General features: G+C 52.3%; 2 protein-coding genes across 2 annotated transcripts in view; both read right to left on the reverse strand.

Moving 5' to 3' along the window:
* Positions 1-5,475, reverse strand: part of HTRA1 (HtrA serine peptidase 1) — a 53,242-nt gene extending 47,767 nt beyond the window's left edge. Inside the window, exon 1 of the mRNA XM_055246645.2 lies at positions 4,865-5,475. Within this exon, the coding sequence (XP_055102620.2) occupies positions 4,865-5,462 (598 nt within the window). The 5' untranslated portion in view covers positions 5,463-5,475. The remainder of the gene's footprint in view (positions 1-4,864) is intronic.
* A 4,197-nt stretch (positions 5,476-9,672) lies between these two features.
* On the reverse strand, positions 9,673-12,362 carry ARMS2 (age-related maculopathy susceptibility 2). The gene is given in 3 exon segments (XM_055242653.2): positions 9,673-10,094; positions 11,967-12,184; positions 12,187-12,362. Coding segments are annotated over 3 exon segments (321 nt in total). The 5' UTR covers positions 12,263-12,362; the 3' UTR covers positions 9,673-10,067.
* Between the last annotated feature and the right edge of the window lie 1,405 nt (positions 12,363-13,767).

Genomic DNA, 13,767 nt, shown 5'->3' on the forward strand with positions numbered 1-13,767 from the left:
ACAGCTCTCTCAGTGGAATGAAGTAACTCAAACACTTGGTTTTTGAGCTTGTTAACTTCCTAATTTTATGAAGCCTTAATATTTTAACTCTTTAGCAAAACCAACAGAGCAATAACAGAAGGCAGCCGACCAGAGCAGGCAGAGACTCATAAACTGCTCAAAAGACCTCCAAATTTCCAAGTTTTGGGTGACTAAAAGCTGGAGATTCACAAATGTTTCCACCCACCCTGCCCTAAGATGAAGCTCAGGTCCCCGGCACACTTGTTTTTTAACCGACAAAAGGTGTATTTGAATTGCCAATAGTGGAAATGACTCTTTAGCGAACTGCCCACTTTAACAATGGACAAATGCAACCCCAGGGAAGCAGTGATTGTATTTTCCCCCATTGTATTGAATATAAGTTACCTGTGGGCAGTGACTTTGTTTTATTCAACCCTGTCTCCCCAGATCTCAGCACAGGGTCGGCACTCAGCTAACAATGATTGCTTGTTTGAGGCTCCCATGAAAGAATCACCTAAATAAAGTACATTTTGGCACGCGTGCGGTGGCTCACACCTGTAATCCCAGCACTTTGGGAGGCCGAGGTGGGTGGATCATGAGGTCAAGAGATCGAGACCATCCTGGCTAAGACGGTGAAACCCCGGCTCTACTAAAAAAATACAAAAAATTTAGCTGGGCGTGGTGGCGGGCGCCTGTAGTCCCAGCTACTCCGGAGGCTGAGGCAGGAGAATGGCATGAACCCGGGAGGTGGAGCTTGCAGTGAGCCGAGATCGCGTCACTGCACTCCAGCCTGGGGGACAGAGCAAGACTCCATCTCAAAAAAAAGTAAATTTTACAAACAGTCCAGGGCTCCAAGAAGTAAAGCAACCATCTAAGCCCTTGGTTCTTCACCAGGTATGTACATACAGCCTCTGCCTTCAGAGGCTCTGGGGTGAGACCAGGAGCAGGCCATCCTAAAATCCTCCAGGGGCAGAGTTTCTGGGCACCCCTGCAGCTTGTAGACCTCCAAGCTTGTTTGGGCTGCTGTATGGAGTAGGGTGGGCTTTCCTGGAGGATGTACTAGGAGGAGAAATGGATGAGGCTTCTGCTGTTTGGGAAGTCTGTTTCAGGTCTTGTTCCTGGCTTCTTGTCCATGTTTTTGCAGAGGTCCAGAATCCTGACTGGTCTTTCGGGACATGGGGGAATCTGGAAGGGCTTTCTCTCTTCAAGAGCAGTTTGTCTGGATCTCTGGCTTGGAAACAGCCTTCCTACAGTCCCTCGGCTCTTTTTGCTTTTCTTTAGTGAGGGCTACACTGACGGCAACTGGAGGCAACCTTGTCTTCAGGCCCCTGAGCCTGCTGAGTGAAGGCTGTGATCTGTCCTGTTCCATCTCAAAGCCACAGCCATCTGGAGCCCTGTTTATTTCAGCTATTAGCTGGGGCTTAGCTGGAGTTGGTTTAGAATCTCTGTTGCTCTGTCAACAGCACAGCATGGTGGTTATGAACGAGGCTCTGGTTCCAGTTGTGTGGGACCACCAGTCCTGAGCAAGGTACTGCTCTGTGACTTAGTTGCCCAGCTGTAACCCAGGGAAGACTACAGCACTCACTCATAGGACTGTCAGGAGGATCAAATGAATTAGTATGCACCCGGCACAGAATAAGCACAACATATATGTTAGCCCTCATTATTAGTATCCTATTAGTATTTCACTTCCTTTCTTTTTTGTAATCATCTGACCAGTAGAGCTGGAGATGACAGATCTTTGTTCTCTAGTTGAATTGTATACTTTCCCATCCAAACCCTGCCAGTGCATTGACTTCTGAAATAGATGATTTGCCTTCATTTCCAGAGCGGCGAGCAGAGAGGTTCTCTGAGGTCTATTCATTAAACAGCTTACAGATGAAAGTGCTTTCCTTTGAACGGTGACACACAAAGATCTACTGTGACCCAAAGTGCCAGTCACCTCCCTAGGAACCCCTGATCTGATGACATTTCTATCTCTCATCCCCTGGCATGCTCTGCCCCAGACAAAGCCTCCTTAAAATATTTGAAATCGCAGCGCCCGCTCCTGCCTCGAGCGCTCTGTCTCCAGATCTGTGTATGACTTGCTCCAACTCCAGGCCTTTAGTCAAGTGGCACCCCTTGAAAAGGCTCATGTCCATTGCAGCTAAAGTAACTCTCCCGCCAATCTTCGAGCCAGAGCAGGCAGCCAATTCACCTCATTTAACAGTGACGTCAAGTGACCTGCCCGTGGGCACCAGCTGCTGAGTCCTGGAGCCTGGCTTGGACTGAATGAAGTCTGCTGGCTCCCAGGCGCCTGTCCTCGGAAACACCTCCGAAAAGTCAAGGGTGGAGTGTGAGATCCAGAGAGGGGGCGCAGCAAAGCAGTGTCTTCCACTAAGGAAAAACAGAATGGCTGTGTATCGCAAGCACCTCCCATTTGTCTTCATTCATTCATTTATTCATTCACCAATCCACTCGTACCAAGTGCCTCTGATGTGCCAGACAGACAAACATGCAAACGGTGTCAGACACCCTACAGAGCTCAATAAATATTTGCAAAAGAAGGAGGGAGGGATAAAAACAGCATTGTACCCACTCTGTCTCTCCCTCCTTTCAAAGCCACCATGCTTATCCCTCTGTGGCTGTCCCCTCACTGGCACACCAGGAGCCCGCTGTGAGCCTGATGGCCAATGGGGGACCTGTTTTCCTCCACACGGGGACTCAGCCAACTCCAAAGCTTGTTAAGCAACTTGCCTCACTAGCAATAAATTAGGCAGCTCGCACAGTGCCAGCAACTCAGGACCCCGTGCAATGAGACCACAAACAGCGAGACCAGTAACAGCTGGCTTGTTTTGGACAAAAACATGCTTTTTCAATGTTGTCGCCTCACACCCAGATTATTGCAGTAGTCTAAACTCTCCACCCCGGATGCATTCCTCACTCCACTGCTGGGTCAGCCCTACACTACACTAGGCTTTGAGTTGCCCCAGTTCAAGAACATCTGCGCACAGGGCACGGGGCACAGCCAGCCTCTTCAGACCCGGGACTCTGGGCCACCAGCCTGGCTCACTCCTGCTGCCCTCCCCAAACGTCCCCCAGCCACACTGATCTATTCACCTCCAAGCAAGTCTTAGGCTTTGCGTATGCTGTTCCCAGCTCTGAGGGGGATGCACGTCCAGCCCACCAGGAAATTTACAGCACCTGACCCCTCTCCCCCACCCTTCGAGTTAAGTGCTGGGCTGACTCCTCTGGATGAGGCTGTCTGGGTTTAAATTCCAGCTGAGTGACCTTGGGCAAGTTTTTCAACCTTAGTTCCGCTATCTGTAAAACAGGAATGAGAAGCTGGGTGTGGTGGCATCCGCCTGTAGTCCCAGCCACTTGGGAGGCTGAAGCAGGAGAATCATTGAGCCCAGGGGTCGGAGGCTGCAGTGAGCCACGATCACACCACTACACTCCAGCTTGGGCGACAGAGGGAGACCCTGTCTCTTAAGAAAAAGAGAGAGAGAGAGAGGAGAAACTCCCACCTCGTGAGACCAAATGAGGTCACAGAGGTAACACACCCGGCACACAGACTGGGTGATCAACAGGCGTGTGCTATCATCATGCCCATTCTCAAGTCTGCAGGATCACTTCTCTCCGGGACAACTCTCTACTGCCTAACTAGGCTGAGTTTCCCGAAGGCTGGGCTCCTGTGTTGGTGAAATACACAATCTCGAATTTCACCCAGTTCGGCTCTGGCACCTTCCCGTCCATGTCAACCAAACTATGCTAGGCCCTAGTTGGTCACACTGAACCACATTCCTATAAAGTAAACTCTAGACCAGTCCCTCTGCACTCTGCTCCCCTATGCCCCTCTCCTGGCACTGCCCGTGTTGAGGAGGGAGCGCTGGGGTCGGGCAGCAGCCGCATGGCTGCGCCCAAGCGCACTGCCAAGCCCCGCTGTCTGGTTCCTACACCGCGGGACTGGCCGCCGCTGAACTCGATATTATTTTTCCACATGGCCCCTTCCTGAAGATGAGGAGCATCTCTCCGGAAGGTCCCGCGAGAGAGTTAGACATTGCTCCACTCCACTCCTTCCCCCATCACCACCATCTCCCCAGCCAGAACAGGTCCTGTGTGCGGCAGGAGGAACAGAGGGGTAGACTTCTTCCTCATCACTAACCCGGTCCCTTCTCCGCCTCTGCAGATTTCGTGATCCAAAGCCCGATTCAGCTTATTCAAAAGGAGCCACTTTCATTTTTGTAGGGCTGGCTCAAAACGAGGAAAGCAAGACCGGCAGCAACGCCGCCGAAACGAGTGCGGCGCCAAACCGTTCCCTGCTCGGGGTAGACTTTTTGGGGAAACTCCGGGGCGGGCCGGCAAACACTGTTCCTTTCCAAAAGAGTTACATACAGTTTTCACGGAGCGGTCCCGTGATCAAAGTAATGAATTTTAAAGGGGACGGAGGAAGTAAATACAAGAAAAAGCAACGGAAATGACTTCTTGTGGTCCTGAAGCCGCTCTGCGAGGCGCCAATTCCCAGTCCTGAACTTCTCTCCTTCCTTTATGCCCCCATTCCTCTTATTTGTCCTGGGGTCCACGCGCTGTGTGGCTGCCCTCAGGGCACTCCGTGGCCGGTCGCCCGGCGTCTCGAGCCCCAGAGTGCAGGCCGGGCGCACCGGCATCGTTTGGGCGCAGAACCGGCCCCGGGCTGGGCGCGACGCTCGGTTCCGAGGCAGCCCGCGGGAAGCCGCCACCCCGGGGCCCACCTGCCTGTCCCCGAGAGTTGCCCTGGCCACCCCACAACGTTTCGCTGCCCCTCAGCCTGCCCACCAGTCCCGCAGAAGCAGGTCCGAAATGGGATGGAGAGAGTGGGGAGCTGCCCAGGAGCGCGGCGGAGTACCTTGGCCGCAGGCTCCGCGCTGCAGGACGATGACCGGCGGCCGGTGCAGCCTCTCGGAGCGGCGGCTGGCGGCGCGCAGCTGGCACAGGTTGGCGTAGGTGTTGGCGTCGCTGCCGCACACCGGCTCGCTGCTGGCGCACACACAGAGGCCGGCCTGCGCGCGCCGCCGCACCGTGGCCGAGGCTGGCACCCCAAAGGGCACCACGCACTGCAGCCCCTCGCCGCACGGGCCCTCCTGCAGGCCGCACGCGGCGCCCTCGGGCGCGCCGCACACCTCGCAGCAGCCGCACGCGTCCCGGGCCCGGCCGCCCTCACAGTGCTCCGGCTGCGGCGGGCAGCGCGCCGGCTCGCAGCGCTCTGGGCACCCGGCGGCCAAAGGGGCCGAGCGGCCGGCCCGGGACAGCTGCGCGGAGGCAGGCGCCGCCAGCAGCAGCAGCAGCAGCGGGAGGAGAGCGGCGCGCGGGATCTGCATGGCGACTCTGGCGGCGGCGGCGGTGGCGGCGGACAGGGCGAGGGCCGGAGAGCGGCGCCGGGGAGAGTGCGGGAGGGCCACGGGGGCAGCGGGTGCGAGTGCGCGCGGCCGCGCAGCCCAGCCCATTGGCCTCGCAGCGGTGACGAGCCGCCTTGGGGACGGGCACGGCGCCCGGGATGGGGGCTGGCCGGATGGCGGGAGGGCGGGCGGCTGGACCGGGACCGCCCGCGGAGGGGGCAGGGCGGACGCGCCCGGGCACGGCGGAGCTGGTGGGGCGCGGGCGGGGCAGCGCACAGGCCCGCCCTCTCGCGGGACTCAGTTTCCCCGTCTGCGCGCCCCACATATTCGCCTTCCGCAGGTTCTCTCGCCGAGATTCGCGTCCTTCAAACTAATGGAACTTTGCAAGGGGGCCCTGCGGCGGCCCCGCGTGGGAGCGCCCGGGCAAGTTCCTGCAAATCGCCGGACTGGGGGCCCGCCCGGGAGGCTCGGACTGGACCGGGCAGGGACTGCAGGGGCCTCTGCGCAGACCCGGGGCGTTGCGGCACCGCGGACCCCGGTCACGCGCTGGTTCTGCGCCCAGTACGCACCACGCGGGACCCTGACCACAGGGCCTGTGCGGCCGGACGAAGGCAGCGTCCGTGGAGCTGGCAGAAAGCCCGCGCCCAGACCCACAGTGAAGTGATAAAAGCAGAGAGCAGAAGTAATTCGAATAGAATCCTTCACACGTCTGATTCTTTTAAAAAGTTGTTGTGGGTGGCACGCATGTCCGTATTCACCGAGAGCTCAGGAGGCAGCTCGGAAGCTCGTAACTGGCGAGGGTGGAGCGGTCTCAGATGGGAAAGGGGTGTTCCCCTGTTTGAATTTTTCACCACGTGCGTGATTATTTCAAAACACTTTTGTTATCAAAAATTCGATTTCCCACTGGCGAATCTTTGGTGCATCCTGTGGGACAGATGCGAGTCTGAGAGTCATCAGGAGGGCCAAGGGCGACCCTGGAGGTGGGTCTAGGTGCCCAGGCAGCACCAGGCCTGTGGGCAGTAGTCCTGGGTCCACACTGAGCAGATGGGCACAGCTCGTGTCCAAGGACCTGAGAGGAGGCGGTTCGCCCAGCCCTCATCCCGAACCCTCAAACCTCCACCCCTACCCTGGGCAGAGGCACCCAGGGTTGGGTGGGCCGACAGGGCTGACTTTGGGATAGAGTAGCATGGGAGGGGGCTGGGGGCTTGGGGATTTTAATATTCTTCTGTATTTGGGTTGTTCCCTTGTGCACACGTTACTTTTCCAATACAAATAGTTTAAAAAGTAAACTCCAAATACGTATAACCCCCCTCAAAGCACCTTCCAAATATGAACCTTGTTAATGCCCAAGGTCCAGAGGGGTCCCCCAGAAAGGCCCAGGAGCCTGGGGCATGGGAAAGCTGTCGGGGTCCCCATTCTGACTCCCTGGACTCCAAGCGATATTCCATAAAGCCAGGGCCTCATGGCTGCGGGAGGGAGGCCTTGACCCAGAATCCATTCAGTCCTGGATACTGGAGAGGCAGAGGCCTCTGCTGATGAGAAGCCCTGAGTTCCTGCTAGCTGTGGTTAACCACAAAAAATGCGGGGGCGGGGGGTGATGATTTTCGAAGTCCATCAGCAAAGAAAGACGCCCCACTGCAGTCCTGGGGCAGATGAAATTAAAAGGACACGTGGTGGTGAATAAATTGGTGATAACTTATTTTTGTCGAATTCTCTTAGTTTACAGAGGAGAAAACTGAGGGCCAGAAAGGGTGACTCCCCTGAGTGTCATGCCACAAGTTGAGTGCTGGAGCCAGGACACCTTCCAAACCGGCTGTGCCTGCCTGCAAGCCCCATCCTCCTCCATCCCCCTGAGCAGCCAGACTGCAGAGGGAATGAGCGGACCGAAAACAGTGTGGCCGCAGCTTCCCCACTGCTTTGCGGGAGGTGGAGGGAGTTTCTAGGCTCTTTCCCTGTCGGGGAATTAAGTAGCTGGGGGTCCCACTGAGTCTTCACCACCCTCTCACCCATTATCCACCCCTCCCCCACCACATATACACTCTGCTCCCCCAGTGCTGAACAACTTGCATTTTCTGGAACATACCTTTCTGCTTACGGTCTCTGTGCCTTTCTTTGCCCACATCTCCCCTCTTCTTGAGACACCCCTCCTCCCCTCCAGCGTGGGCTCATGTGACCTAGAGAAGCACGTGGGAGCCCTGTCATCTGGGGGACTTGGGTTCAAATCCCACTTCTGGTCCTTAAGTCTGTGACCCTGGGCCTTTGTTTAATAACTGGAGGAGTTTCATTAGGAAAATGGCAGTGACTGCATATGTCCCTGGAGTGACTGATGTGCCACCCACAAGCTTCTATTTGGTCAGTGCTGGGTCCCATCGTCCCATCTAGCATGCTCCTCTTCCATCCTCGTGCCCCCACTCAGTGCCATTGCCTCTGCCTCTCACCCTCTGTGCTGCTGTTCCTGCCCTCATCACCTCCTCCCTAGGGCAGAGGCCCCGTCTTCTTTACCCCTGAATGCCCCAGTGCCAGCACAGTGCTTTGGCGAGTTACCCAGCACCGGGGCAGTAGAGTGTATGTGTGGTGGGGGAGGGGGTGGAGAATGGGTAAGAGGGTGATAGAGACTCAGGGGGACCCCCAGCTACTTTATACCCCTGAGGAAGTGTCAGCTGAACTGGACCCACTCCTGTGATGGTTCACAGCCTAGAAGAGGCGTCTGTAACCATGGTGACCAGTAAGCACAAGCCATGGGGCCACGTGGCTGTTCTAGAGAAGGAAGACAGCACTACCCTGAGAGCCATGCTGGTGGCTTCATCAGGAAGGGAGTCAGCAGGGGGAGGACTGGGGGACCAAGCGGTCCCAAGGAAGCAGAATTTGCATTACCCAAGGTTTTAAAAAGAGCAACCTGGCAGGGCCACTGCACAATGAGATCACAGGCTCATCTCCCAGCTGTGAGTACAGCTCACTCCACCTGCTCTGACCCAGGCACAGGTCATGAAGAAGACAAGAAGCTGTACAGAGGGGCCTCGAGAAATCCTTCGAAACAGAGAAATCAGAGTCTTGCTGGAAGGGTTGTGGGCACCCTGCACTGTCCACATGGGAGGCTGTTGGTGTGTGTGCCTACGTGTGTCCATCAGTGGGTGCACGAAGAAGGAAATGGTAAGTCCATTGAAACCTGGCCTCATGGGCCCATCACTGACCTTCCCTTAGTCCTAACGTCTCCATATCTGGAGGTAATGCTTTCAACCTGCAAGCGTTGCTCTTTCTCTCTTTTAGATTCTTCCCCATCTGCTGCCATTTATAAAGACGTTTTCTTAAAAGACGCATTTTTCTTTTGATACATCATGAAAACTCATTTCTCACTCACCAGGCCTTGGCACAGTATTCTAGAGAGGATTTTTCCAGAGAAAAGGGGGCAGTTTTGAAGCCAAACAGGCGAGTTCCCCAACATCCTCTCTGCAGCCCTCATTTGCAGCACTGAAGCTTTAGTTTTGAACAGGGCCAAGTCTATTCATGAATAATGAACAATGAAACACCACAGCTGCCAGAGCCTTAATCACGAAACGAGGCTTCTGAATAGGAATGGAGCAGCCATGTTTGTGTTGCCCAGGAGGACGATTTCCCACTCCAGGCCTCTGTTCTCCCAAATGTACAAAGGACCCAGAATGCTCAGGGGCTCCTATTGCCTTTCCTAAGTCACAGGATCTAAGATCTAAGGAGCTTATTAATAATTTTGGCTCATCCTATAAGCTTAGCCTATCACTGTACTGCTGAGTAATTTCCAGGGGCTCTCCATGCCAGTAGAATGAAGTTCAAGCTTCTTACCCTGACTTCCAACGTCCCCCATGCCCCTCAAGCCAGGTTGTCCTCTAGATCCAGGGTGGTGTAATCCATCCCTACTCATCCATTCTCCCATAGCAAGAGAACCCCGGCTGGGGCCATGCCAGCAGGTAAAAGATGACTTCTCAGCTGGTTTCACCGCCTTTCCTCAGAGTGCCAGGCCCACTCCCATCCCCTTTGGCCACCCCAGCATCAGAGGTCACAACCTCCTTTAACAGCAGGTACACCCTGATGACAAACCCACATCAGTTCAGTTAGGTTCGGTTCAGGAAAAATTTCCTGAGCCCCTGCTACAGGGTAGACACTGCTAGACACTGTAAAGCAGTGTTGAATGATCAAGCCCCTGTCCTCAAGAAGCTCAAAGTCCAGAATTTTCTGCAGTGATGGAAATAATCTCTATCTGTGCTGTCCAAGAGGGTAGCCACTAACTACATGTGACTGCCAAGCATGTGAAATGCAGCAAGTGCAAGGATGATCTGAATTTTTATTTAATTTTAGTTAATGCCTATCACATGGGAGAGAGAGTAGGGTAAGAAAAAAAGGCAGGATGACAGGAGGGAATGCAGTGACAGAGAGGAATCCAGATGTTAGGAAGAGACTGGGCTGCATCTCAAGGGTTGAGAAGGATTTCACCGGCTTCACAGAGCAGAAGATGCATCCAGTTGGTGATGACGCGATGAGTCCGCCCAGGTGGGGAAATTCCAAGTTGCACAGTGTGGCCGCAGGCGGGAAGAGAGTCCTGCGGACAGTTGAGGCAGCCGGAGGGAAGGGGACCGGTCTAGGTTGTGAGGGACTCCCTCTGTCCTCCTCAGGATTTTTGGCTTCACACTGATGCTGATGAGAAGCTCTAGTTGGCTTTTAAGGAGATACGTTTTGGCAGAATCACCTTGCTGCAGTGTGGATGATAGACTGAAAAAAAAATAGATTTAGTAATATGCATTTTTAAATATAGATACATGACTGCATTTTATGTTGAGGAGCACTTTAAATTGAAGATGCAGTTAATGTAACTCAATAGGGTAAGAAGTATAGATATTCCATTCGTTTTGTAACAATTAATTTATTTCTGTATGATCTCTTCAATGTAGACCCCTACTTCAAAAATAGGACAAAGGTGAGGAAGTTCAAAATATTTTTGAAAACTTTTTTTTTTTTTTGAGACAGAGTCTCACTCTGTTGCCCAGGCTGGAGTGCAGTGGTGTGATCTTGGCTCGCTGCAACCTCCACCTCCCAGGTTCTAGCGATTCTCCTGCCTCAGCCTCCCAAGTAGCTGGGATTACAGGCGCCTGCCACCACGCCCGGCTAATCTCTGTATTTTTAGTAGAGATGGGGTTTCACCATGTTGACCAGGCTGGTCTCGAACTCCTGACCGCAAGTGATTTGCCCACCTTGGCCTCCCAAAGTGCTGGTATACAGCCGTGAGCCACCATGGCTGTCCTATTTTTGAGAATTTCTGAAGCACTTTAGAATTACAATACCAGCATTCTTTTTTCTTTTTTTCTTTTTTTTTTTTTTGTGTTTTTTAGATAGGGCAGCCTCTCCAGCCAGAGTAGGCTCAGAGACTCCAGTACTAGCATTTCTAATATCAAATCAAAACATTCATGTCTATTAGTTAAATAAAGATACTTAAAAGCCAACCCCAGGCCTGCTGCTGCTCAGTTTCCTTTTAAGCCTTTAAATTCTATGTATTTGATCTATAATTCAGACCTTTTATTAATTTAGGCAAACCCTTCCCCTAAATCAGTTGCATGAGACCAGCAGTCCATCTTTGCATTAATTGGCTCCTTCTAACATATTTGCTTTAGAAAATTAAAAGCATGGCAGGTGATCAAATTTTTCACTCTCCATGGTAAAGTATCAGACAGATACAATTCAAACAGAGCCCCAGGCAGCTACCAAAAGGTCTTGAATGACAGCTTGTCAATTTCTGTCACTCGGGAGCAGCTTGAAAAGCTGAGCGCGCTCACATTTAGAACATGCTGCCATTTAGGCAAAATGGTTTAACATTTAATCAAGAACATTATGAGCCAGAATTTTAAATCTGCTTATAAAAAACAAAAATTAAGAGAGGGAAGGGGTTCAACCTTTGAGTTCTTTCATTTGTCTAATTATATAGTACTACAGCAAGCACAAAGCGCCACAGTTCCGTAAGCATTAGAAAGCATTTACTAAGCTTATTTGGCAACATGGTCTCTAAGGTGCTTGATGTCTAAGCTTTAAACCACCGTGACCTAGAAGGCCCAGATTCTTTCTCTACAAACTTGCATTGTTGTTTTCTTACACATACAGCCAAGGCATTTTTTTTAATCCATAAATGAGCAGGAAAAATGAGCATTGGAAAGCAGTGAGAATGGTACAGCTTTCTAAATGACTCCTCTAACAACCCAGACAAGAAGCAGGCTGAGGTTTCCACCTCCTTCAGTAAACCCTAAAGCCAATTCACCGGCTTGAGGGGCCACTCGGGTGGCTTTCTATAGGCTTTGGGTTTCTGCTCACCCCATCACTTTCTCAGACCTACTGCATCTTCTTGTTTCCTTTTTCTGGCATGTAGCAGATGCATTGCAAGTATTTACTGATATTCCCAACTCTTCAGCTATTCAACCAGAGGAGGGCTGAACTGACCCTGGGCCCTGCCTTGGCCTCCCTGTGGCCAGTGGTGCTCAAACCTGAGCATGCATCAGAAGCACCTGAAGCCTGGTTAAAATGCAAGCTGCAGGGTGCCACTCCAGAATTTCTGATTCAATAAGTCTGGGGTAAGGCCTGATCATCTGCATTTCTTACCAGTGTCAGGTGGTGCTGAGGCTGCTGGAACCCAGAGGAGGTTCCAGCAAGAGAGAAGAAGGCTGGTAAGCAGAGCTCAATGTGGACTTTAGCAGCTGGGATCATGGAATGTGATAAAGACAGTTTGCTCCTCTGCCTGTCACTGGCTCCTTCTCCACCAACTCCAGTGTCCAGCACAGACTCTCGCAGAGTGGAAATGAAGGACACAGGAACCACTGCGAGGGCAGACTTGCCATCTCAGGCCCTCCTTTCTCCTCCGCCTCAGTTACCGTCGGTCCTGGGTGTAGGTGCAGCATGTAGGGTACAGGGACATGACGATGTGACAAAGGTGCTGTCTCCTTGCCAAGCCAGCTGCCATCTCACTCATCCAGGAGCACTGTCTTTTCCTGTCACACAAAAATGCCCCCAGGAGTCAGGGCGCCCTGATAACTCCACCCTGAATTGTTGGGTGGTCTCAGGCAGTGTCCACCCCTCAGTCCTGCTCTGCCAGAGGAGGCAACAGAGGTCCCTGGTATCCATTGAAATCATCTGAGAAGCTTTTTAAAAATGCAGAGACCCAGGGATGTGAAAAAAACCTTGATTGTAGATCATAGTATTGAATGAATGTTGATTTTCCAATTTTGATCATGTTACTGTGGTATGAGAAAAAATTTTTTTAAGAAAAACACACTGAAATATTTAGAAATAAAGGACGTGCAACTTAAAGCTTGCAACTTAAATGTTTTAAATGTTTCACATGCTTTACATGTTTCCAAGAACTAGAATGATGTAGCAAGGGTGGTGAGCATTCAGGAAATCTGGGTTAAGGGCCAATGAGAGTTGTGGGGGTTTTGGGGGGTTTTTTTGTTGTTGTTGTTGTTGTTTTTACTATTTTTCAACTTTTCTCTAAACCTAAAATTATTTCAAAATAAAAAACTTCTTCTTTTTTTTGAGATGGAGTCTCATTCTGTTGTCCAGGCTGGAGTGCGGTGGTATGACCACAGCTTACTGCAGCCTCAACCTCCCTGGGCTCAGGTGATCCTCCTACCTCAGCCACCTGAGTAGCTGGGACTACAGCTACAGATGTGTACCACCATGCCCAGCTATTTTTTATATTTTTTGTAGAGACCAGGTTTTGCCATGTTGCCAGGCTGGTATCGAACTCCTGAGCTCAAGCAATCTACCTGCAAAAGTGCTAGGATTACAGGCATAAGCCACCAGGCCCGGGCCCCCCGACCTTTTTTTTTTTTTCTGAGACAGGGTCTCACTTTGTCACCCAGGCTGGAGTCCAGTGGCATGATCATGGCTCACTGCAGCCTCATACTCCTGGGCTCAGGTGATCCTCCCACCTCAGCCTCCCAAGTAGCTGGGACCACAGGTATGCAGCACCACACCTGGCTAATTTACTTTTTTTTTTTTTTTTTAGAGATGGGGTCTTGCTATGTTGCTCAGGCAGGTCTTGAAGTCCTGGGCTCAAGTGATCCTCCTGCCTCGGCCTCCCAAAGTGTTGGGATTACAGGTGTGAACCACTTCTCCCAGCCAAACACTTTTTTAAAAGGAAAAAAATGCCGGGCGCCATGGCTCACGCCTGTCATCCCAACACTTTGGGAAGCCAAGGTGGGCAGATCACGAGCTCAGGAGATCGAGACCATCATAGCTAACATGGTGAAATCCTGGCTCTACTAAAAAATACAAAAATTAGCTGGGCATGGTGGTGCGTGCCTGTAATCCCAGTTACTCGGGAGGCTGAGGCAGGAGAATAGCTTGAACCAGGGAGTCGGAGGTTGCAGTGAACCGAGATCGTGCCACTGCACTCCAGCCT

Source organism: Symphalangus syndactylus, chromosome 2, assembly GCF_028878055.3.
Source record: "Symphalangus syndactylus isolate Jambi chromosome 2, NHGRI_mSymSyn1-v2.1_pri, whole genome shotgun sequence".
Taxonomy (NCBI): Eukaryota; Metazoa; Chordata; class Mammalia; order Primates; family Hylobatidae; genus Symphalangus; species Symphalangus syndactylus.